The sequence below is a fragment of the Spermophilus citellus genome (genome assembly GCF_964194105.1).
Source record: "Spermophilus citellus genome assembly, chromosome: 18".
In the NCBI taxonomy this organism is placed as follows: domain Eukaryota; kingdom Metazoa; phylum Chordata; class Mammalia; order Rodentia; family Sciuridae; genus Spermophilus; species Spermophilus citellus.
Window position 1 is genome coordinate 63,765,915 of NC_138200.1, and position 26,374 is coordinate 63,792,288.

Below are 26,374 nucleotides of genomic sequence, written 5' to 3' on the forward strand. Positions count from 1 at the left end.
ATGAGCCACGTAAGGGCGCGGCTGAGCCTCCGGTCCAACTGCATCCAGGCCTGACTCCAACCCCTGCTGTCTCCATGGAGACCAAGAAGGTAACAGCGTTTCTGGGAGGAAAGATGGGCATCCTGTTCAGGGCCACAGAGGGCTTTGGAGGCTGGTAGGGCACTGACGCAGGGTAGAGGAGGCCATCGCTGTGAGGTCCAGATTAGGGGTGGGCGTGGCCCAGCACTGGGGGTGCTTCCCCTGGAGGGCCCTGAGGGAGGCGCTGGCTGGATTGGTAGCAGTGTGCCAGTTTCCATGGAGCACTATTCTGTAGCAGTCGCCATCCTCAGCAATTCATGCGGTTTATCTCCTTGATCCAAAACAAACAAACAAACAAAAAAAAAAAAATGCAAGACAGCTCCTATTATCACCCTATTATAAGCAGCACAGAGAGGTTAAGGATCCTCCTTGAGGTCACGCAGTAGAGGGGGCAGGGCAGGGACTCAAATCTGAGTCATCAGAACACAGAACCTATGCAGGTGACCACACCATCTACTGTCTCAGGCCAGGGGAGGACAAGCACAGAGCCGGGTGGGTGGAAGGAAGGTGAGTGCTGGTTCCTGGCCCTGTAGCTTTTCATTGATGTCAGTGGTGAAGAGCCACAGACTTCCCGTGGAGGGTGTCACCAGCACAGTTTTATAGATGAAGAACTAGGAGCCAGGAGAGATGGGGTGGCCCAAGCAAGAGTTAGACACGGCTACCGCAGAGCCTGCCTTTCCAGGGACCCCGCGCCACATCCCTCTGCAGTTTGCTCAAAACTAAAGTGTCTTGAGAGCCGTGATCCTGCAGATGGCCCAGGCCCCACACACCAGCCTCTATGCCAGTGTCCAGAAGTTGTGCAGGAGAGGAAGTGCAGAGGGCAGCGTAGACACAGCCCGGAGCAGGGATGTCCGCCTGGCCCAGCCACTGCTGCAGTGGGCGGTGCCAGAGAAGCGTTTCTGTTGTTTTAGGAGAGAGTCATTTGGGTAGTTTTATCATCTTCACTTTTGGGTGAGTCAAAGGGAAAGGAAAGCTCGAGGAGGGACCCAAACAGCCTCCCACCCAGGCACTCATCTCCCCCGACCTACCAGGGCACCCAGTCACCGTCCACCCGCTCCTCTGCTCATCCCCCCATGTGACCACGGGCCCACCCACCCTCCTCCTCTCCACCACCCTCCTCCTCTCCACCACCCTCCTCCTCTCCACCCCCCATTACCTAGTCATCCGTCCCTCCACTCATCATCTGTCTGTCCATCCCCGCAGGACACATTGGCTGGGCTCCAGCTTTCTTCCCAGTCATACAAGAACATCCACCCATACCCACACACACCCACACCCCCACACACCACACACACACACACACCACACACCACACACACAAAACCCAAACACATAAAACCCCCCAAAGTAAGCTTCTAGAGAAGAGCCGTTGTTTGGCACTCTCCTCCGGCTGGATTCTGCAGTTCTGGAGATGGAACCCAGGACCCCGCACATGCCAGGGAAGCTCCCTCCCACTGAGTGGCACCCCAGTGCCCCCTTCTACACTTGAAAACCAGCTTTGTCAGATGCACTTCGCATCCCATGATGCTCACCCACCTGAGTGCACCATCTCGTGGTCTCAGGGCAGTCAGAGTGGCATGACGCCACCCTGCCCTGGGTTCCCATCCCTCCCGCCACGGTCTTTCTCCCGTCTCTGGATTGGCTCTCTAGACGTTTCAGTGTATGAAATTGTGCAACAGGTAGTCTTTGTGACTTTCTTCTTTGGCTTAACCCAAAGTTTTCACGGTTCACCCTGCAGTACCGTGGCTCAGGACTTCATGTCTTTTTATTGCTGACTGACATTCCGGTGTGTGAGTGGACCACATTTTGGGTATCCCTTCATCAGGTGATGGACACTTGGGTTATTTTGCATAACGCTGCTGGTCAGGTACACATTCTTCTTTCTTTTTTCATGAGATCCATTTTTTTCCCTCTAGTTTCCACATATGAGAGAAATCACACGACCCTTGTCTTTCTCAATCTGCTTATTTTGCTTAACATGATGTTCTCCAGTTTCATCCATTTTCTTACAAATGACCTAATTTCCTTCTTTATGGCTGAGTGAAACTCCGTCATGTCTATACACCACATTTTCTGTATCCATTCATCTGTGGGCGGACACCTAGGCTGGCTCCATGACTTGGCTATTGTGAGTTGTGCTTTATAGACATGACAGATGCAGGTATCTCTAAAGTACACTGGCTTTAAGTCTTTTGTTTATATATCAGGAGTGGTGTAGCTGGATCCAGTTTTAGGGTTTTGAGGAGCCTCCATGCTGATTTCTAGGGTGACTGTGTTAATTTACATTTCCTCCAACATTGTGTAAGGGTCCCTTTCCCCAGATCCTCACCAGCAATTGTTACTGTCATTCTTAATGATGACATTCTGACTGGATTGAGGTGGACTCTTAGTGTAGCTTTGATTTGCATCTCCCTGATGGCTAAGGATGTTGAACATTTTTTTATAGAATTGTCCTTTTTAGAAGTCTGTTTAACTCATTTGCCCATTTATTTAATGGGTTATTTATTTGTTAATTTTGGTGTTGAGTTTTTTGAGTTCCTTATATATCCTATTATTTATTTATTTTGGTACTGGAGCTTGAATCCAAAGGTACCTTACCACCAAGCCACATCCTCAGCCCTTTTTATTTTTAATTGAGACAGGGTTTCACTAAATTGCTTAGGACCTTGCTTAGTTGCTGAGGCTGGTCTTGAACTTGTGATCTTCCTGTCTCAGCCTCCCAAGTCACTGGGATTATAGGCATGTGCCACTGTGCCCAGCTTTATTATTATCATTTTTTAATGACACTGAGAATTGAACCCAGGTCTTGCACATGTTAGGTAAGTGCTATACCACTGAGCTATGTTCCAGTGAGGTTTTTTTTTTGTTGTTGTTGTTATTTGTTTATTTTGTTTTTTATACCAGGGATTGAACCCAGGGGTACCACTGAGCCACATCTCCAGCCCTTTAAGGAAAAAAAATACATATATATATTTTATTTTGAGACAGAGTCTCACTAAGTTGTTTAGGGCTTTGCTAGATTGCTGAGGCTGACCTCAAAATTGTGATCCTCCTGCTTCAGCCTCCTGAGTTGCTGGAATTATAGGCATGTGCCATCATGCCTGGCCCAGTTTGTTCTTTCTTTCTTTCTTTCTTTCTTTGTTGTAGTTGCACACAATACTTTTATTTTATTTATTTATATGTGGTGCTGAGGATCGAACCCAGGGCCTTGCACGTGCTAGGTGAGTGCTCTACCGCTGAGCCCCAGCCCCAGCCCCCAGTGAGTTCTTTATATATCCCAAGTATTAATCCTCCGTAGGAAGAGTAACTGGAAATACTTTCTCCCATTCTGTAGGTTTTCTTAGTCTGACTTCATGCCATTGGTTAGCGCTTGGCTTTCTTCCTGAGTTCTAGGAGCCCTAATGAGGCAGTCGCCGCCTCCGCCTCCTGGAGTATTTCTACTGTGTTGTCTCGTCTGTCTTTTAAACTGAGCTTACTACAGGTGTGAAGTGGATTGCATCATCTTGTCCACGTGCACTTCCTGGCTGGCACCTTTACATGTCATTAGTAGCCATTATTCATCTTCACCCATTTTAATGGGGTTGTTTTCTGTTATTGGGTTGTAAGAGTTCCTTATATACTCTAAGTGTTTATCTGACACGGCATTCCAATATCTTCTCCCATTCTGTGGGCTCCAGTTCTTCATTATATCTTTTGTTTGATTTTTGTTATTATTATTATTATTATTATTATTTTGGAGTGCTGGGAATTGGACCCAGCCAGGGCCTCATGCATGCCAGGCCAGCACTCTACCACTGAGCCACATCCACGGTCCCTTTTAAAGCTGATTTTTAAAGTTCACTTTTCATATTTTAGAAATGCAGAAATATAGAGAGATGAAAAAATAACCACCCCAAGAACAGTCTAGTTAATATTTAATCATGTTCCCTTTTGTCTTTTCAGTACACTCAGTTATGTTTTTGTTTTTTGACAGGTAATATCTACACAGATACAAAATTATAGAAGTCTAAAATAAGCCTTCTTCTCCCCTGAGCCCCGTCACTCACACTTCTCCTAGGCACAGCCACTGTTACCACCTCCCCGAGGTGGCCGACTAGATGGACATATGTGGCCCATTTCCCCATAAATACATAACGGGGTATTATCCGTTCTCCTGAGCACCCACTCGTAGTAGCTCCTTTCCGGTGCTAGCTCTACAGAGCTTTCTTTGAATAGTTAAACCACCCTGAAGGTACAGTATATCTGTCTATTGTAGGAGGTGGGACTGGAGCCCATTCTCACCTTAGCAGAAACAAGGACTTATTAAAGTTTACTAAGGGCTGGAGTTGTGGCTCAGTGGTAAGTGCTTGCCTAGCATGTGTGAGGTACTGGGTTCAATTTTCAGCACTTCATATAAATAAATAAAAATAAAGGTCTATTGACAACCAAAAAATATTTTAATGAAAAAGGGTATTAGGTGGCTTTCAGAGTCTCCAGGAGGGCAGAGATCCAAGTCTTGGGCCTACCAAAGCAAAATCACGTGTCAATAGCTCCTGTCGAGTGGCCCCTGCCAGGACTTGGCTCAGACAGCATAGCAGGTTCTTTGGGGCTCAGGGTGCTGCAACCTCTGAGCCTGCTGCCTCCAGACACCAGGTGTCTCTGCCACTACCTCTGCCAGGTACGTGCCCTTTGACACCTGCTTCTCTTGTAGCCAGCCAGCTTTTGAACATGAGGTTGGTGGAATGGCCATACCCTAGCTGCAAGGGAGTCTGGGAAAGCAGGTTTTGGCTCCCCCTTGACTCCTCCTAAGTGGGGACCCCAAATACAGGAGGGCAGTTTCACTGGGCAGCCTAAGAGCGCGGCAGAAGCCCACTGTGTGGTGCTTCAGTGTAAGTGGTTTTCAGGTGTGAAATTACAGTCATCTTGACATGAAAGCAGTGCATGCGTGCAAGGTGAGTGCTGTCATGGTCCAGTGTGGGCTGTCTCGGGGCTGAGGGACCCACTCGAGTCATACCTCTTTCCCTGACTATCCTTATGACCTCAGTCATGGTTTAAAGTTCTTTATGCCTCCATTTCCTACATGGTAAATGGAGACAGTAAGTGCATCCCTCATGGGATGGGCTGAGCAAAGCAAGGAGGCATGAGGTTTAGAACGGAACCTGGCCCATTGTCTTTATCCATCTCTCCATGCAGCTTAAGGTTTTTTTTATTTTGGGGGGGGGGTATCGAGTATTGAACCCAGGGCATTTTACCACTGAGCCACATCCCCGACCCTTCTTATTTTTAATTTTGAGACAGTGTCTTGCTAAGTTGCTGAGGCTGGCTTTGAACTTGCAATTCTTCTGCCTCAGCCTCCCGAGTCACTGGGATGATAGGCTTGTGCCACTGTATCTATGTTATTTTTAAAAAGCAGCTCTCAACTGTTAATTTAAATGACATGTAGGTAGAATTTGTATTCTTTCCTTAACATAGGACAGAGTGCCACAGGATGGAACCAAATTCTTCAGGTCGAGGGAAGCTGAAGGGGAGGCCAGGGTCTCCCTATGACGGGAGGGCTGCTCTGAGATGCGACTTTCCGGAGGCTGACCTTATGGAGTCCCTTCAGGTGGATGTTTTAAAGCACTTGTTCAGGTTGATTGAGAGGAGGGGCAGAAGAGGAGGGCTTAGAGGGTGGAAGGAGGGAAGAACCCAGCCTGCCTCCACTGCCCTGGATAATTCTGCTCTGTCCCAAACTTGCAAGCCTCACTCAGCAGACAAACCCCTGGATCAGTTCCCTACTGCTCCACAGGAATCCAGTGCAGAAGGCCGTGGCTTAAAACAATAATGCTTGCTGATTGTCTTTCATGGGGTCTAGGGGAGGAGAACTTGGGAGTGGCAGGGCGCTGCCAACCAAGGGTCCCTCATGCAGCTGCAAGCTTGTGCTCACATCATCTCACAGGCTTCCTCCCTGAGGCCTGGTGCCCATGCTGGGGGACTTGAGACAAGGGGCTGGAGCACCCAGGCTTTCTGGGCATCCCCGTGTCCCTGTGTGGTCTCCCAGCGTAATGAATGTAGAGGAGCTGGCTGTGCTGTCAGCTTTGGGCTCTAGGACATGTGTCCCAAGCTAGGAAGAAGCTGTCATGCATTGTTCCTTCTGCCACTGTCCATTGGGGCAGTTAGAAAAAGTTACCAGAATCTTCAAGGGAAGGGAACCTGGACCCCACCCCTCAGAGGAGGGACGATGGTATCACATTGGGGAAGAACATGTGGTTCGTGATAGGTGTTGGGCAGGGGTGCTTGGAAATCCACAGCTGGCTTTGGGTAGATCCCTTGTTCAAAGGCAGGTCAGCCATGCCCATCATTAACATGCTGCCTGGAGGCCCCCGCTTCCCGCCCTTGGCAGTCACAAGCTGTGGGAACACTTGGCATCCCGGTCATCTCAGAGGTCTGGTGAGCCTGATTTTCTCCATCTTGTTCAGAATTGGGTTGAATAGTGACCCTAAGATTCAAGTCCACCTGGAGGCTCAGGATGCAACCATATCTGGAGAGAGACTCTTGGCAGCTACTGTCAAGTTTACGCATCGCACTGGATTTGGGTGGACACCCACATCTGCTGTCCTTAGAAAGAGAAGGAAACCTGAGCACAGAGAGATGTGAAGAAGGAAAATGATATGAAGACAGAGACACAGAGAGGGCCAAGTGACAACAGAGGCAGACATTGAAGTGGTGCATCTACAAGCCAAGGTACCCCAAGGACAGGGAGCCCTTTACCACTGAGCCACATCCCAACCCACATCCCCAACAGAGGCTCCCTCAGAGTCTGGGGCGGGAACAGCCCTACTGACACCTGCCTCAGGTGTCTAGCCTGCAGGTCAGCAGGTGTGGCCCTTGTTACAGCGTCCCAGGGAACTCCTACACCCATGACACCTTGACCCCTCACACAGTGGAGGGTTGATCTGGTTCAGCAGCTAAATCAGGCGGGCTGCAGAACCTCAGCAGATGTTCTCTGTGGACACTGTGCTGTGTGGCTGGGGGGAAGGAGGTGACACACTGAAGAGTCCTGCAGGGCCCAAGAAGGAGCCAGGTCTGTTGACAGAGGACCCAGGGACCCCTGAGTCATAAGGCGCCAATATGTGTTTGCTTGCTTGGGTCTTTTATTACTTTCTGTTTTTTCAATTTGAAATCCAGGCTCAACCTTCCCAGGTGTCTCTGGAGCTGGCGTGATTTTGTCAACACGGGCACTGTTTATAATGGCAACAGCCGTGACTGTCAGGGCCAGGAGGAAACCTGCCTGTCCTGACCCGGCTGGTTCTCCAACACTCAGGGCCTGAGCAATCACTCACCCAGCAGAAGGTTGCAGCCGGGTGAGGCCTAGCTGCTCCCAGGGCCAGGCTCTGCTGCTCCTCCCCAGGCTGACCCCCTAGGGAGGACCTGGCTGTCCCTGGCAGGCCCCGGGGATTGGGGGAGCCTGGGCTGTGCACCAGCTGCCCCAGCCTCCTGCACCGCTGTGTCGGTGGCCGGGAGGTCAGCCTCTGGGCTCTGACTTCACAGGCCCCTCTTCCTCCTGCTTGGGCTGCCCAAATGTCCCCTCCTCCAAAGCCCCAGAGGCCATGTGTGAGTCCCTTCCCCCTGCCTCTCCTGGGATGTTCAGCTACTGTCTGAAATGGTCAGGCCCATCTGAAATGGCCCTCTTTGGGGGTCCTTGCTTGGGTCTGTCTTCCTTATAGAATGGAAGAGCCTCAGGGAGTGTTTGGTTTTTGAACTTTGTTTCCGTTGTTCCTTTGGTTTCCCGGCTTCTAGACCAGTGCTGTGCACACAGCAAGCGTCTGTCAGTGTTCCTCAGGTGACACCGTCTCAGCTGAGAATGGGACCTTCCCCTGGGAAAGAGCACCTTGAGCGCCTTCCTGCTTCAGGCCTGGCTCCCTCCCTTGCCCCCCGGCCGCTCACAGGGTGCTTTCCCCAAAGCACAGCCCCGTCCTGGCCACTCCTCTGCTCCCTATTGCCCCCAATCCCTTAGTAGGACTCGCAGGCTCTGCGGGAGCTGACCAGTGTCACTTTGCCACAGACACCGTGCTCCAGCACCCAGAGTCGCTCCCAGGGGCACGTCATTGTCACCGATCCTGCTTTCTGGACTCCCGCCCTCCTCCCCCTCCCCCACCTGTGGCTGACCCACTTGGCCCTTTCTGGGGTCTCAGTTGGAGGACGCCCACCTGCAGGAAGCTCTCCTGACTTTCTCTAGCCTGCACCACCGTTCCTTCTCCTCCCCTGGGTCATCCCTTTCCACCTTTTTACAGACTGCGGTTTCCATTCAGCAGGACTCACCCCTTGGGTGGACATTTCTGTGAGGTTTGGCAAATTATGAAGTTGGGTGATTCTACCGTAGTGACAACGAAAAAGCAAGCAAACGAAACAACCTAACAACTGCCCCCCCCCCCAGCTCTCCCCCAGCTCCTCTGCAGCAGCCCTGCCCCTTAGCCCAGCCCCTGGCGTCCACGGCTCGGTCTTCTGTCTACACTGTCGTACTTCCTGAAGGCCACTTAAGTAGAATCAGGCTCTCCCCAGCCTCTTGCTGCTGGTGTCTTCCCTTAGCATCATGCACGAGCTGTGCCAGTCGTGACTTTCCCGGCCCAGGGCTGTGTCTTTGGTGCGTGTTTGTTTATCCACTCAGGAGCTGGCAGACGGTGGGTATCTCCGCTCTTCAGGGATTATGAATAAAGCTACTGTAAACATTACCGTGCAGTTTTTGCACGGATATATGTTTCCATTTCCCTTGGGTAAACACAGGTGCGATGGCCGGGTCCTGTGGGAAGTGTGTGTCTAACTTTTTAAGAAACTGCCCTCTGTTTCCCCACGAGGCCGCCCCTGCACACATCCCCAGTTGCTTGGCATCCCACCTGCACTGGGCACGGTCAGCGGTCATGTTGGCCGTTTCAGTGGGTATGGAGTCAGCTGCTTCCCGCTGGCCTCTTCCACCGGTCTGTGGCTCCTGACGGAATGAATCTTTCTTCCTCTTATCCCCAGACCCTAGAGGAGCGACAGACATGTAGTAGGTGCTCAGTAAATGCTGTGGACTGACTGAACCAATCTATTGAATGAGTGATCAAGTGAAATGGTATTTAAGGGGAGTTTATCTCTGATTTCACAGTGGAGGCCTTTGATGACAGCTGTGCCCCGCTCCTCAGAGCTGTTCAGCAAGTGTTTGTTGACTGAGTGAACTGACTTTGTCCCATCATCCCACACGTGGAACACCTATAAAAACTAGTATATAATTATATGCTAATAATATAATTATATTTAATATAATATTAATTATTATGATATATAAGCTCTAGATTATGATTCCCAATCCATTTTAATGCACCTTTTAATGCAACATTTTTTGTTGAAATATTTGCAGAATTGGAAACTTGGGACTGAAGGGTCAAAGGTCCCAGCAGGACCCCAGGCTTAAGAAGCTCCGTGGAAGACCACGGCCCAGAGGCTCTTCCAGGCAGGCAGGCCTGGGCTCCAGCAGCCCAGGGGGCTGTTCTGATGCGCAGGCTGGAGGCGAGGCCCAGCGTGACCCTACTGAGGTCTGCCGGGTTCTGGGTGGTGCTTCCTCTCACAGAGCCTGCCAGCCTGCCAGCCTGCCATCCGCTGGGATTCGCCTTGTCCCCAGGGGAGGGGCACGACTCTGAACAATGCCGGGAACGGAAACCAGGCTCAGGGGCTCTTGGGGGTTTCTGAGGCCAAAGGGGTAAAATTGGTGAGGTTCCCTGGGCCGGGATGGTGACCTCAGCCTGGCCACTGCCTTCCGTGGTGGAGACTGGAGTCCAGGATGGGAAGATTCCCCAGTAAAATAATGACCATGGCAACCAGAGCCGCTGTTGCTCATTGTCATCCTTACTCTGGGTCACTCATTATTTTCAAGTCTTTAACTTATAAGGGAAGGGTTTGAAAAACTCTATTGAGGTAGTTCACAGCTGGGTGTGGTGCTGCACACCTAGCATCCCAGTGACTTGGGAGGCTGAGGTGGGAGGATCACAAGTTTGAGGTCAGCCTCAGCAACTTAGTGAGCTCTAAGCAACTTAGTGAAAACATGTCTCAAAAATTAAAAAGGGCTGGGGATGTGTCTCAGTGGTAAAGCGACCCTGGGTCTGGGCTCCAATCCCCTCACTCTCATTAAGACAGTATAATTCACATACCACACAGTTAACCCATTCCAAGTGTACATTCCAATGGCTTTCGGTTACAGAGCTGTTTAACCATCACTGTGGTCAATTCTAGAACATTTTCACTACCCCAAAGAGAGATCCTGTACACCTTCTCCATCACCCCTCAATACCCTCCATACCCACCTACTCCTTGGCAACCACTAATCTATTTTATGTCTCTATAGATTTGTTAATTCTGCATGTTCCAAAGGTAGGTGTGACTGTGGGGAAATTGGGAGTTTCAGAGAGGGCCACTGAGCAGGGAGCAGGTCAAATTCACACAGCTAAGGAAGGGGCAGACCTTGGACTTGAGCTTAGATCCCCTGCAGAGTGCCCCCCCCCATTATCCCTTGGAAAATAAAGAAGAAAAGAATTAAAAACATGGATTTTTTTCTTCTTGTAGCAATGATATTAAAAATAGCCAGCGCTGTTTGTGGTGGGCCTTTAACCCCCATCATCTCACTCAGTCCTTATGCTCAGTCCTTATGTGGGTTGCGGTGATACCTGTTTCTTTTTTTTTTTTTAAAGAGAGAGTGAGAGAGGGGAGAGAGAGAGAGAGAGAGAGAGAGAGAGAGAGAGGGAGGGAGGGAGGGAGGGAGGGAGGGAATTTTTAATATTTATTTTTTAGTTCTCGGCGGACACAACATCTTTGTTGGTATGTGGTGCTGAGGATCGAACCCGGGCCGCACGCATGCCAGGCGAGCGCGCTACCGCTTGATCTACATCCCCAGCCCCAATACCTGTTTCTTTTTAAAAAATATTTATTTAGTTTTAGTCATAGTTGAATACAATTTATTTATTTATTTGTTTTTATGTGGTGCTGCGGATGGAACCCAGGGCCTTGCCCATGGTAGGCGAGCGCTCTACCGCTGAGCCACAACCCCAGCCCCGTGATACCCACCTTGAAGAGGAGAAATTGGAGCACAGAGAGGCTAATGGTCCAGTGTACCAGGGCCACCAGCAAACAGAAGAGGGTGGTGGGGGAAAGCATGTGTGTACCTGAGGGCAGGTGAGGGGTGCAGAATAAAAGGAGCCGAGTTAGTGTGGATGAAGGGACTTTTCTTTCCTGTTATTTCCCCTGCCCTCCTCCTCCTTTCTTTTTATAGGAAAAGGAAAAGAAAGTTCCCTCCACCCTTTGAGGTCACTTCCTGACCCTTCATTAACTTGTGGGGTGGTTCCAAACTCATGACTCCCTGCCCGAGCACCTCCTATTAATGCTGGGGATGGGCAAAGGGTCAGGTGCCCTCGGGCTCTGGCACCAGACTTTAGTTCAAATCCTGCCTCTACCACCCACTGACCTAACACCTGGGGCCCAGGACAGCTACCTACATGCCTGAATGTGCAGAGTGCCCCCCCCATTATTCCTTGGAAAATAAATATCATTATATGTTTGAAACCTCCCAGAGCTGGGGCTGACCTTTCAATTACTTTTATTTTAAACAACCAAATGGAAGTTTGAGGAAGAGATAAGGAGCCCCGCACACTCCCATTCCTTGCTCTGGATTCCTTTAGTTGTTCACCTTGGTGTGGGTGGGGAGAGGGTCATTAAAAAGTGAGGCAAAGAAGAAAAGAATTAAAAATATGAAGAAAAAGGAAAAGCAAATTGCCATGTACCATACCCACCGCCTCATTCACCGTGGGCATTTGAAGTCCAAAAATGCTGTAGGCTTCAGTCAGGACGAAAACTGCAGCATGTTTTATATGTTCTCTTCTTGCTTGGCTCCCAGGGAGGGGAGAAAATTCCAACTGAAATTAATTAGCCTCTTCCAGGTCAGCTGGCAGGAGCCAGGGCTCCCTACAGCGGTCTCCGGCTTCTGATTGCACATTTTGTCAGCAAGAGGTTTCACCTGTTCCTCATATACACATGCAGGTTTGTATTAATGAGTTACACAGGTGTGACTTAGCTAATACTTTATGCACATTGCAAAATATGAGCCCAACCAGAAGTGCTGTTTAAAGGATTGATTGAAATAAAGAAATTCAAATTCTAATAAAAAACAAAGGGCAAATTTCAGTCAGATTTGGCCATGATTCCTGGGGAACTGGCTCCATGGTCTCAAGTGGTTGATATCTAGAAAGCACTAGACCTGTGGGGACTAACCCTGGTTCTCACCCCAGTCACAAGGTAAGCCAAGAGTCCACGGAGCAGCACAGATCTAGTGGCTTCCGATACAGCATTTACAATGAGAGGACAGTCGTGGATTCAGAGATGCTGTGACCCAAGCAACTGAGAAGTGCAATTGGAGTGCCCTGGCCTCTGAAGGTGACTTAAAGCCACCCAGAGGATACTTCCATCAAATGTGCATAGGAAGGGTTTGAAATGGAAAAAAGCAAGTTTTTTTTTTTTTTTTTTGAGAGAGAGAGAGAGAGATAATTTTAATATTTATTTTTCGGCGGACACAACATCTTTGTTTGTATGTGGTGCTGAGGATGGAACCCCGGGGGCCGCACGCATGCCAGGCGAGCGCGCTACCGCTTGAGCCACATTCCCCAACCCAAAAGCAAGTTTTTTCCTGAAGAATTTTTACATTCTCATTGGGCAAATGGGGCATCAATTATATCTGGTGTTCTTTGTTCCTTACCACACATCTTTGGGACTGGCACTACTTTGATCACGTTTTGCAGAAAGGGAAACTGAAGCTGCGGTACTTAAGTGACCCGCCTTAGGGTAGTAACAGGTGCTCCGACTCCAGCGCTGCCTCTGGAAGGGCGAGAGTTTACCAAGTGCGTGTCACACGTGCAGCAGGAGCCCTATAAGTGCTACCTTGGTGGGGAATTCTCTCTCCACCTGGCCAAGTGACAGGGGCAGAAGGTAGCCCCCGCGCTGCCTCAGTTTCTCCCTCTGCGGGCCCAGGCGGGCTCCAGGCAGGGGCGCTGCGCTGGGGCGCTCGGGGAGGCGGGCGGGTCTGGGCCCGCCTCGGACCGGGGCGGCGAGGGGGACGGCCCCGCGGAGTCACGTGGCGCGGGCCGCAGCCGAAGCAGAAGTGGGAGCTCGGCGGCGGCGGGGTGCGCTGCAGGGAGTGCCGGATCCGCGGCGGACGGCGCGCGGGACCCCCGGAGCCCCGGAGCCCCCGAGCCCCGGAGCCCCGGAGCCCCGACCCGCGGCGAGCGGGCGGCTGCGCCCCGGCGGCGCGGCCAGGTGAGCGCCAGGCAGGGCGGGAGCGCACGCGAGACACCCGGGACCTGCGCCTGGAGACCTGCGCCCCGGGGGCACCCGCGCACGGTGGGCATCGTCCCGCGGGGACCTGGCCCGAGCGCCGGCGGCACGGGCAGGGGTGGGGCGCGCCGTCAGGGCTCAGGGCCAGCAGTGCCCGGGGCCGGGGTGGTGACGGCGCGGGTCCGGCCCAGCCGCCAGCCACTTCCTCACTCCGGCCGGCGCCACCTCGCGGGTCGGTGCCGGGCAGCCCCGGTTTGAATGGGAGTCGGGGCCACGCGGCGCGGTCCCGGGCCAGAGGGTCGCGCCGGCGCCGACGTTCGGGGTTCCTGCAGCCGAGGGGTCCTGCGCGGGTGGCGCGGTCCCTCCTGATCGCCTCTGCCGAGCTCGCTGCCCCTGGGGACCGCACTTCCCGTATTACACAGGTGGTGGGGGGCGGGAGCGACTCCGCGGAAGGCGCAGACCTTCCCCAGAGACGCTCGGAGTTTCCAGGGAATTCGGGAGTCCCTCCCGCACCCCACGATCGTGCGCAGGAGCATATGTGCGCGCGCCTGTGCGATTCACATTTGGGAACCCCAGAGAGGTCCCTGCCCTCGTAGCGGAAGAATTCGAGGGTGGGATGGGTCCCTTTTGCACAAGGCCTTTGGTGCCCGGACTCCGTCGGAGGCGGGGCCCAGTCATTTTGGCACCTCGTTTTGAATTTGGTGAGAGGGAGTGACACGGCAAAAGGGAAACAGGTGGCCTCGTCAGTCAGAACTTAATTTGAATTTCACTTCCATCTGTGTGACCTGGGGTACCTTGAAGAGCCCTGAGTCTTGGTTTCTCCCCAAATACTGCAGCCTGCTTCTCAGGGCTGGGTTGAGAACTGGAGCCCATTACATGGGAAGGGTACTCTGGCAGTTTCCACCCCTGGCCAAAGGCCTTTGCATAGGTGCGGACCATCGTCCTTATTGTTAGACCTGCAGGGAGGCTTTACAGAATTGGACGTTCACCTTGGCCCAAGTAGTCGTCCTGATTGCTAACTCGTGTGGGCCAGGGCTTCGCATTACCAGCCTCACTGATGCTTAAATTGCCTAAAGCTGGTGCTGCCTCCCCGACCAGGCCAGGTGCAGCAGGTGGAGGAGCTAAAGCAGGGCCCCCATGAATAGCCCCTCTGCACCCTCTTGGTGGAGTCAGTGGAAAACTACTGGTGAGAAAATTTTTGGAAACATTTCTTAGTTTAGAAAACGGTTAAAAACTCAAAAAAAGAAAAGGGTATCCTTATGTCACCACTTTAATGAACATAAAATGGAGTCATCCCTTCCCCTAGCCTCCACTGGTGACCCCTCTCTTGGGTTTGTAAGCAGACAGCTTTTAAAGAAATGTAATTTAAGTCAGGGGCTCGCAACTTGCCAGTCCAGTAGTTCATGAATCTTTCCACATCAAATTGCTTATAGATCTCATTCATTCTTTCAGTGGCTCCCCAATTCTTCTGTGTGCATCTTCCATTCAGAGATCCCTCTCCCCACTTTGTGATGAGCAGTGGAATTGTTTACTGTTTTTTTTTCCTTTTTCTTTTTCTACTACAAATAACCCTTCCGTGAACTTCTCCATGTCTCTTTTTTGCACCCGTGTTCTTGCTGGATCAGAGCATATGCATCTTTCATATTTTAAAAGATTCTCACAGGTTGCCTTTTAAAAAAAGAAAAAGTTGAACCAAGGTCCGCTTGGCCTGTGGCGGCCCACACACTCAGTTCCTTCTATGAAAATCTCTCCGCTGCAGCAATGGCTGGGGCCTGTAGGAGGGCAGGCACTGCTCAGGCTTCAGCTGGGCCAGATTTTAACAGAATTGTTTCATGAAATCCTGTACTGCCCAAAATATGGGAAGGGCTTTGAAGAGAAGAAAGCTTCTGTTTCCTGGGCTGCGGTTCTTGTGTATCAAGTTCACTTTAAAGCAAAGGACATGAAATGTAAAATTGACAAAACCTCTTATTATTTCTCAGCCATGTTTGTATTTACACTGTAAGTCATATCACACAGTTACCCATGGAGGGTGAGAAACAAAACAACAACAAATAGTCTGGAAATCCTTTTATTTCATTTTTAAAATAAAAAAGCAGAAACAAAATGGAGATTGCCTGCTGACTTGTGCTCCTCCCTGGGGTCAGGGCCTTGGAGACCTTGCCTTAGGTGCTAAAGCATGGAACTCTGGAAGCCCGAGCTGAGAACCAGCTGGTTTTGGTGGCTGACTCTAAAGATCTTTGGCTGAAAGGATCTCTTTCCACTTGGTGAGAGGCAACATCAAAGAGTTGGTGTTGATAGCTGAGCTGATCCATGGGCTTCTGAGTGAGGAGTAACTAGATTCTGGGGAAGGTTAAGTCCAAGTCTCTCCCAGGGTCGGGTTGGAAAGACCCGTGTTGCCCTGGAGACTTAGCAGTGGGGAGCTCGGGAGCTGTGTGGCCTTGGACAAGTCCCTTAACCTCTGTTGAAAGGGGTAGAGGCTGTCAGTTTAGTTAATATCTGGCCAGATTCTGCCATGGGACTCTGAGGTTTAGAAGGCAGGTGCTGGAGAATGAGGGGCGTGGCACTCAGACTGGGTTCCCGGTCTTGCACTGCCCCTGGTCTGCGACCTTGAGCAAGTGATTTCCTCTCAGGACTTTCATTTTCCTCTCAGGCATTTCTCATTGAGACAGCGGAGATGGACAGGTGTGGCACCTGGGGAGGGCCGGGTCACGGGTGCTTCCCAAGGGTGAGCTGGGCCTGGGGCACCCGGTTCATTCCTTTTCCTGGCTGATGAGCAGGAGGTAACTTTGGGCTCCCTGAGGAGATGCATTTGAGCGCTCCGCAGAGTTCTAGGCGTCCCTCCTGGGCCCACCCCAGTCTTTGCTTAGTTGGTTCTTCTGGTTGAAATCTCATTCCCTCCTGGCTCATCTTTTTTTAAAGATGGGATCCAGAGCTCCCCCAGAAGTTTTTTCTGAGCCTTCTAAGCTCCTAACCCCACCCCAGACCAATGTGGGGATCTTCTCCCTGCCCTGTGGCCCATGTGTGTCTCTTGGCTGCACTTGGCTCTGCCTTAGGGTTGTCAGGTGCTCACCTGGCAGAGAGCAGGTGCAATTAGTGAGTTTATGCACTGCTAGCACACGCCAAAGGTGGCTCTGGTTAGGGCATGCAGTGGAAGGAGGAAGGGGCAAAGGGCAAGGCCTAGCCTCTCCCCATTCCCCTCATTTGCATCCTGTTGGCATAGAGTTGGACGCTTGGTTAATGTATGCACCAACAGGCTGATTAATGTTAACTGAGACCCTGCTACTTGCCACCAGTGGTGCACACACTCTAGCATCTCCTCTATCAGCTGCTCCTTGAGGGTGGTTTGCCCCAGGTTACAAGCGAGGGGCCCCAGATTTTGAGCAATTTAACTGGAGGCTGAGAAGGTTGGAAGGCCACACCGCCTGGCGGACCTCTGCCGCTCACTTTCCCGGTCTCTGGGCTGGGAAAGTTCTCTCTATTGCTACTTTGTAACCTTGGAGGTTACAGAGTAACAACAACTCTGGGATTTGGAGAAAAGGGAGGAGATAAGAAGGACACACAGAACAATTGATGGTAATAGTCAAATTGGCTAAATCTAAAGAGAGTCATTGTTTTAAGGGCCTGAGACATAGTATCTTGTTTAATCCTTATAAAAGATAATGTGTGTGTGTTTTTTTTTTTTTTTTTTTTTTTTTTTTTTTTTTTTTTAACAGGAGTGAGAATGAGGTCCAGGGGGTTTAGGGGACTTCTTGTAGTGGCAGCCAGCTAGCAAGGTGGGCCCTGGTGGTCCAGCTCCCCTCACTCTTAGATGCCACCTCAGGGGACAGTCACTGTGCCTTTGGACATTTGGGGTAGGTTAGTGGGGGAGGTGCAGAGTGAGGGCTCAGGGAACTACTGCAGGAGTTGAGCAGAGGAGTGTCATGATTTGATTCATGTTCTAAAATGATCCTTCTGACCACTGGACTGATGACCACAGGGGGCCAGGGCAGAGGCAGGCAGACCAGGGGTGGTTAGAAATTCCCTAGCAGGATAGAAAGAGCTGCTGGGGGGGCTGGGGATGTGGCTCAAGCGGTAGCGCGCTCGCCTGGCATGCGTGCGGCCCGGGTTCGATCCTCAGCACCACATACCAACAAAGATGTTGTGTCCGCCGAGAGCTAAAAAGTAAATGTTAAAAATTTTTCTCTCTCGCTCTCCTCTCTCTCTCTTTAAAAAAAAAAAAAAAAAAAAACAAAAAAACAAAAAAAAAACTAAAATGTAAATAAAATATTAAAAAAAAAAAAAGGCTGCTGGGGTAGGGTGGGGTGCCGTCTTGGCTGCTTTGGCTAGTCAAATAATTCTACAGGGAGAGAAGGGGTCACCACCACCGTGCTGGGGTGATTTGGTTATTCAAAGCCCGCTTGACGGTTGGGTCATTGAGATTGGGGGCTCCTCCCATACCTGACTTCATTTAAACCTCTGTGGCCTGCCTAGACTCTTTGAGTGGCAGAGACTCTCCATCTCCAGAACCTTTTCTTAAAGTGCATCCCGATAGGCCTGACTTCCATGACCTGGTACCTAAGCAACCCCTCAGTTATTAAAAGCGACTCACCCCTTTATTCTGCTCTTCCAGCCTCCTATTTCTCCTGCCTTCTCCCACCTCCCCGGAGGGACCAATGATGCTCACCATGGTCAAGGTGGACGCTCTTCCAGAATACGAGAAGAGTCAGATCAAGAGAGCCCTGGAGCTGGGGACAGTGATGACTGTGTTCAGCTTCCGCAAGTCTACTCCTGAGAGGAGGACGGTGCAGGTGATCATGGAGACACGGCAGGTGGCCTGGAGCAAGACTGCCGACAAAATCGAGGGCTTCTGTGAGTACCAGCTGGGGAGGCTGCGTGGCCATCTTTCCTGGCCCCAGCGCCTTCTCGGCTTCCTCCTTTGGCTATTACAATTGTTACGGTGAATGTTGGTTTCACATCTTTAATATAAGTGAGGGCTGGGGGTCAGAGGTAGAGTCCCTGCCTAGCACGGGGGAGGGCCTGGGTTCCATCTCCAGCACCATTGGAACAAAACACACGGACCCCAGTGTTGCCACTTGTCAGGGGTCTTGGGGAGGGGGAGGTCTAGAGCAGGTGGGGAAGCAGAGCCAGGAAGGTCCTGGGAAGTCCCAGAGGCCCAGCTGCCTACTTGGAAATGACCTTCAGCCAGTGTGGGGGATGGCAGCTGTCACGGCTGGTGGAGCCCAGCTGGGGGCTGATGCCTGCTGGGCTTTGCTGCAGCCCGAGGCCTTTGCTTCTGTGTCCAGGGGCTGAGAGCATGTCATTGAACCCTCTGTCACTTTCCAATAAACTTCTGGTCTTGGTGGAGGTCCCTGTCCTTTCCCAGCCCTGGTAGATTGGGCCATTGGCTCAGTTTCTGAAGTTTCTAAGACTGTTTCTAACAAATAAGAGTAAGGGCACTTCAACCATTTGCAGTTGCAGAATATTGCTTTAATTTTTATTTTTATTAACTGCTTTTTAATTGAAGAATTAAGCTGTACTCTTGGGAGTTGGGAGTCAGCTTATAAATGTCTTTTCCCCTGCCACCTCCCCCAGGCCCCAGAGGCAAGCTCATTACCAGTTTCTTTTGTCTTCCAGAAATATCCTGTGCTTTTTTTTTTATTGGTTGTTCAAAACATTACAAAGCTCATGACATATCATCTTCCATACATGTGACTCAAGTGGGTTATGAACTCCCCTTTTTTTACCCCAAATACAAGTTGCAGAATTACATCGGTTACACATCCACATTTTTACATAATACCATATTAATGACTGTTGTATTCTGCTACCTTTCCTATCCCCTACTATCCCCTCTCCCCTTCCCTCTCATTTTCCCTCTCTATCCCATCTGCTGTTGTTTAATTCTCTCCCTTGTTTTTTTTTCCCCTTTCCCCTCACAAACTCTTATATGTAATTTTGTGTAACAATGAGGGTCTCTTTCCATTTCCATACATTTTCCCTTCTCTCTCCCTTTCTCCCACCCCACTCGTCCCTGTTTAATGTTAATCTTTTCCTCATGCTCTTCTTCCCTGTTCTGATCTTAGTTGCTCTCTTTATATCAAAGAAGACATTTGGCATTTGTTTTTTAAGGATTGGCTAGCTTCACTTAGCATTATCTGCTCTAATGCCATCCATTTCCCTGCAAAATCCATGGTTTTGTCATTTTTTAGTGCTGCGTAATACTCCATTGTGTATAAATGCCACAGTTTTTTAATCCATTCATCTATTGAAGGGCATCTAGGTTGATTCCAAAGTCTAGCTATTGTGAATTGTGCTGCTATGATCATTGATGTGGCTGTATCCCTATAGTATGCTCTTTTAAGGTCCTCAGGGAATAGACCGAGAAGGGAGATAGCTGGGTCAAATGGTGGTTCCATTCCCAGCTTTCCTAGGAATCTCCTTACTGCTTTCCATATTGGCCGCACCAATTTGCAGTCCCACCAGCAATGTACAAGTGTACCCTTTTCCCCACATCCTTGCCAGCACTTATTGTTGTTTGACTTCATAATGGCTGCCAATCTTACTGGAGTGAGATGGTATCTTAGGGTGGTTTTGATTTGCATTTCTCTGACTGCTAGAGATGGTGAGCATTTTTTCATATACTTATTGATTGTATGTCCTCCTCTGAGAAGTGTCTGTTCAGGTCCTTGGCCCATTTGTTGATAGGGTTGTTTGTTATCTTATTGTTTAATTTTTTGAGTTCTTTGTATATTCTGGATATTAGGGCTCTATCTGAAGTGTGAGGAGTAAAAATTTGTTCCCAGGATGTAGGTTCCCTGTTTACCTCTCTTATTGTTTCTCTTGCTGAGAAAAAACTTTTTAGTTTAAGTAAGTCCCATTTGTTTATTCTTGTATATAACTCTTGGGCTATGGGCGTCCTATTAAGGAATTTGGGGCCCGACCCCACAATATGTAGATCGGAGCCAACTTTTTCTTCTATCAGGTGCAGAGTCTCTGATTTGATATCTAGCTCCTTGATCCATTTTGAATTGACTTTTGTGCATGGCGAGAGAAAGGGGTTCAGCTTCATTTTGTTGCATATGGATTTCCAGTTTTCCCAGCACCATTTGTTGAAGATGCTATCCTTTCTCCATTGCATGCTTTTAGCGCCTTTATCAAATATAAGAAAGTTGTCCTGTGCTTTTGTAATGGGAGATTTTTAAAAAATTAATTTATTTTAATTAGGTATATATGGCAGCAGAATGCATTTTGATTCATTGTATACAGTTGCAGCACAACTTTACGTTTCTCTGGTTGTACATGATGTAGCTCACACCCTATGTGCAGTCAGACAGGTACCTAGGGTAATAATGTCTATCTCATTCCACCATTTTTCCTGCCCGCACCCTCCCACCCCTCCCTCCCCTTTGCCCAGTAGAATTCCTCCATTTTTCCCAAGCCTTCCCGCTCCCTGTTATGGATCAGCATCCACTTATCAGAGGGAACATTTGGCTTTTGGTTTTTGGGGATTGGCCTACTTCGCTTAGCATGATATTCTCCAACTCCATCCATTGACCTGCAGATGCCATAATTTTATTCTCTTTTAATGCTGGGTAATATTTCATTGTGCATATATACCACAGGTTCTTTATCCATTTAACTATTGAAGGGCATCTAGGACCCCAACTTCCTTAACAAGACTACTAAAGCACAAGAAATAAAATCAAGGGTTAATAAATGCTTCTTCTCAGCAAAAGAAACAATCAGTGAGGTGAAGAGAGAGCCTACATTTTGGGAGCAAATTTTTGCCACAAGCATGTCAGAGCAATAATCCCCAGGATATATAAAGAACTCAAAAAACTTAATACCCCCAAAACAAACAATCCAATCAATAAATGGGTGAAGGAGCTGAACAGACATTTCTCAGAAGATACACATACATTCAATCAACAAATATATGAAAAAATGTTCAACATCTCTAGTATTTAGAGAAATAGAAATCAAAACTATTCTAAGATTTCATCTCAAGCCAGTCAGAATGGCAGTTAACAAGAATACAGGAAAAAAAATAAAAAGAATACAACAACAATAAATGTTGGTGAGGATGTGGGGGGAAAGCACACTCATACATTGCTGGTGAGACTGTAAATTGGTCCAATCAATTGGAAAGCAGTATGGAGATTCCTTAGAAAACTTCAAATGGAACCATCATTTGACCCAGCTATCCCACTCCTTCCTTGGTCTATACCCAAAGGAGTTTAAAATCGGCATACTACAGTAATGCAGCCACATCAATGTTCTTAGCAGCTCAATTCACAAGAGATTAAAAAAAAAAAAACTCCACAAATGAGAACTACTATGTAACATTTCTTACCTTCATTTCTTTTTTCACTTGGGAGTGGTTCCTTATCAGGATTGCCTCATTCTTTCCCAGCCTCATAGCATTCCAGAGCATGGTCACAGTGTACAGCTCACCCCACAGATGGACATTTTGTGCTATTTCTAGGCATTTATTACTAGCTGCAGTAGCTACCCCTGTGTTCTTCAAAGAAAGGAAAAGCATTTTTATTGAGATAATTGCCATATCTTACATACAATTCACCCATTTAAAATGAACAGTGCAGAACTCTTAGAATATTTACAAATATATTCAGTAACCACAACAGTCAGCTTTAGTACATTTCGTCTCCCCAAGAAGAGACCCCTTGTCCAAATTGTTGTAGTGCATGCACATACAAATATGCAATAACAAATCCCATCATTATGTGCAATGATAATGCACCAATAAAAAATAGGCATGGGGTCTCTTTTCTTATTCTGTTAACCATCCCACTAACCCCAGCCCTAACTTACTGTTTAAATTTCCCTGTCCTGGACATTTCACACAAAAGGGATTCTATCATGGTCTTTTGTGACAGGCTTAGTACAATGTTTTCAAGATTTATCCTCTTTGTAGTATGGGCCAATCATTCCTTTTTACAGCTAAATAATATTCCGTCATAGAGATATTCTACACTTTGTCTCTCCATTCATCTGTTGATGGACATTTGGATTATTTCCACCTTTTGGCTAATGTGAATAATGCTGCTATGAACATTTGTGTAAGAGTTTTTTTTTTTTTTTTTTTGGTACTGAGGATTGAACTCGGGGCACTCCACCACTGAGCCCTACCTCCCAGCCCTATTTTGTGTCTCTGAGTTGCTTAGGGCCTTGCTAAGTTGCTGAGGCTGGCTTTGAATTTTGCGATCTTCCTGCCTCAGCTTCCTGAGCCACTGGAATTATAGGCATGGGCCACTTCGCCTGGCTGTGTACGAGTTTTTGTGGAGATGTATGTTTTTATTTCTTTGCGTATTTACCTAGGAGTGATTATGCTTGGCCCCATACTAACTAGTTTAATCATTTTAGGAACTGCAAGATTCCAAAGTGACTGTACATTTATGTGGCCACCCGCGGTGCGGTGTCCTGGCATTATTATGTGCACATATGACCATCGGTGGGGCTGGCTTTCTGGGAGACTTATGAGAGTTCAGGGGTACAGTGTATTTCAACTTTAAAGGGCGGCTTGGCAACACCCCACGAGAGATTGCCGCATGTTCCACTTCAGCCACGAGTTCTGCGAGAGCCCACACCCTCGCCCACATGCCACCGGCTTCTGCACTTGGCCATTCGCGGGTAGATTCTGACAGCCTGGCGGGGTTCTGAATTTGATTTCTTGTCACCAGTGAGGCTGATGAGCTTTCTGAAAGGCTTCTCTGGCGTCAGAGGCAGCAGGTCTCAGTGACAGCGAAGCCCTGCTGTGAAAGGCCCTTATGTTTAGGCAGTGAGTCCCCACTGGCCTTGCCCACCTCCCAGGCAGCCCAGACTTGCAGCTGTGGCGGGGGCCTGTGGGATGGGAGGCAGACGCTGAGGTGGACGTGGTGTGCCACCTGGAGAGTGGGCCGCGGGCTCTTCTCTTGAAGACCTGCAGGCCCAAGCCTGGCTGCCCGCAGAAACACCAGCTAGGGCGTCAAAGTTCCTGTCGCTGGAACCTTCTCCAGAAGCTTATTCTAAAGCACACGAGGTAGGATTTTGCTTGGAATGCCCACCCTGCGTCTGTCCTCTACCTTGATTCCACCTCCCAGCCTCCTGGTGGCCTTTCTTCTTCCCTCTCCCTGGAGGGGCCAAGAATGGTCATCACGGCTCCTACAGCATTAGAACAAGCCCCGCCCTCTGCCCCCCCCCCCACTGTCACCACCCTAGAGAGGCCCCTTCCCCTCCCCGTTCCTCCTCTTCCCTCCATCTTTCCCCCTCTTCCTCTCTCCTTCATCTCCCCTTTTCCTCTTCCCTCCCCCTCCCCCTCTCCATTGCCACCTCCTTCCTCCTCATCCCCCTGCACCCACTTGAGTGGCAGCTCTGCCAGGCACTGTCCTGGGCCCTGGAGAGCCAGCAGTGATTGAATTGGACTCCGTCCTCGTGGCCTGGGCATCTGTTGGGTCAGGCGGGGGCAGACTTTGAGCACTGCTTGGTGCTCGGTGCTGTACGACCTTGAGTAAGCAGCCTCCTCTTCCTGAGCTTCCATTCCCTTATTTGCACATGGGAGCAAGATCTGTGTCCTCCCCACAGGATTGTGGTTGGGAATAAGCAAAGAGGAGCTTCCTCCGCGGGGTCCCAGGTCCCCAGCGTTTGACCAGCGCTCAGCACCTGGGAGCTGCCACCATCCCAGAGTTTGCTGCTGCTGGTGAGCAGAGTTCCCCTTACCTGGGTAGTTGAGGTCTACCTGGGTGTCTGGATGTTTTTGGTGGCAGCTGGGACCAGGGTTTCAGAGATAAGATTGCGTTTGTGAGTTTGAACACGCTGCGGCCTTGGTGGTGTTTGTGGTGGCAGAGCAGCCAGGGCAGGGATGAGGAGCTTGGTCACGTTCTCCCCCAGGCCCTGGGTTGGCAGGTCAATGCCAGCTTCCAGTCTCCTGTTATAAGGGGCGCTATCTCCAGGGCACCCTGCCACTCTAGCATTCCTTCAGGGGTTTCTACTTTAATAAGAATTTGCTGAACGGTGGCTGGAAGGGGCACAGGCCGTGAGGTTTGGAGGGTACTTGGCGAGTAGTATATGCCTTTTAGACAGGCATCAGAACCCCAGTGTAGGCCTGGGTGACACCCACTCCCGACCAATGCACCTGGGTGACATCTAAGGAAGTGAATGGTTCACAGCCGTGGTGATTTTACTTCCCCCCTGCCCAACAGGACTTTCAGCAGAGTCTGGTGGTGTTTGGTGGTCACAGCTGGGGACACAGTGCTACTGGCATCTGTGGTGCAGAGGCCAGGGATGCTGTCTGGGGATGCACAAGACAGGCCCCAGGACAAAAAATTACCTGGGACAAAGTACTGGTGGTTCTGAGGTGAGAAACTGCTCAAAGTCCTGTGCTTGCCTCGCTTAGAGCTTTGGAGTGTCACCGGGTGAAATGGGTTTTCTTTCAACTGTGCCGAGGAGGGAGGATGGAGTTCCAGCCTGTAGGAGTGGGTGACAGATGCCGAGTCCAGCCACTGAAAGACCACGTGGTTGGTAGGACAGCTAGGTTGTGTGTTGGATACCAGCCAAGCAAAGAAGGTTCTCACTTTCTGAGGTGGGGACCAGGTGGGGAATGGAGGAGGCCTCTTATGGAGTGTGGTGAGGTAGAGATTGGCCAGGTGTCTGGTGGGTGCCGTATGATGCAGATGGGCTGAGATCTGGACCAGCCCTGCTGGGGGAGTCTTCATTTTTTTTTTTTTTTTAAAGAGAGAGTGAGAGAGGAGAGAGAGAATTTTTAATATTTATTTTTTAGTTCTCGGCAGACACAACATCTTTGTTGGTATGTGGTGCTGAGGATCGAACCCAGGCCGCACGCATGCCAGACGAGCGCGCTACCGCCTGAGCCACATTCCCAGCCCCATTTTTTTTTTTTTTTTTTTTGTGGCCAGGGCTATGGTCATTTGGTGCTCAGCTGGTATGTCACCTGGTCTGGAAGTTTCCAGAATCCTCACTCACACATGTGGTACCTTGGTGTGGAAGGCTGGAAGGGCTCAGTGAGACTGCTGACCAGGGGCTTATCACATAGTGGGGTCAGGCAGCAGGTGTGAGGCATCTTAGGACAGCCTTAGAAGTCCTAGGAAATCCCTTGCACGAGTTCAGGTCACTAAGCCGGCTCAGGTTTAATACAGGGGTGCTCCCCTTAGAGAGGGAGTGCGTGTCATCCAAGGTGGGCAACATGCTGTCACAGAACCTGCAAATTCTACACCTGGAATTGTGGCTCACGTTCCTGCTGTGCCACTGGCTGGAGGTGTGGCTGGAAGTGGACATGCCACTCCATGTCCTGTTTCCATGTCCATCAAGTGAGGTCATGGTAGTTTCTATCCTATGGGGTGAGAATTAAGTGGATTTCATCTTCTGTACTTTTCTATATGTGGGAAACATTGCATCGCGGCAACTTAATACAACAGGGGCCAAAAGTAAAAAGCCACTGGTGGGGAGTCCCCGGCCCGGCCTCTGGTGAGAGGGGGTGGGCCTTGAGGAGCTCATGGCCATCAGTTTCCTGTACCTTCCCACATGGACAAGTCAGCTTCGTGTTACCTCAGTCAACACCTGAGGTGGTCGATTTATAAGGAGAAAAGTCTGCTTGGCTCTAGTTTTGGAGGTGTTGGTCCATGATCAGTTGGCTCTGTGGCTTTGGGCCTGCGGTGGCACCTCATGGTGGGAGTGCATGGCGGAGGACAGCTGCTCTCGGCCAGAAATTGAAAGTGTGTCCTTCAAGGACACAACCCAGTGGCCTAATGAGCTCCTTCGACCCCGCTTCTCCAGGTTCCCACCACCTCCCAGTGGTGTCACGGGCTGGGGATCAAGCCTTTGGCACATGGGCCCCTGGGGACACTCAGACCCATCTGCAGCACAGGGGGTGGGGCTGGATCCGCCCTCTCTGACCCTCTGCTAAGAGCTAAGGAGAGAACTTTCCTTGCTCTTGAGCCGGGGCCGCTGCAGGTGGGGGGAGCTTGGGGACTGTGGGTGACAGCGTGTGGCTGCT

General features: G+C 50.0%; 1 protein-coding gene across 2 annotated transcripts in view; it reads left to right on the top strand.

Moving 5' to 3' along the window:
- Nucleotides 1-13,194: 13,194 nt before the first annotated feature.
- The window catches only part of PLCG2 (phospholipase C gamma 2), a 128,455-nt gene continuing 115,275 nt past the window's right edge, over nucleotides 13,195-26,374 (top strand). The window contains exons 1-2 of one of the 2 annotated variants that reach the window (XM_081273807.1): nucleotides 13,195-13,452; nucleotides 17,996-18,234. In XM_081273807.1, the coding sequence (XP_081129933.1) occupies nucleotides 18,039-18,234 (196 nt within the window). In that variant the 5' untranslated portion in view covers nucleotides 13,195-13,452; nucleotides 17,996-18,038. The remainder of the gene's footprint in view (nucleotides 13,453-17,995; nucleotides 18,235-26,374) is intronic. The other variant, XM_081273806.1, reaches the window with a different exon arrangement.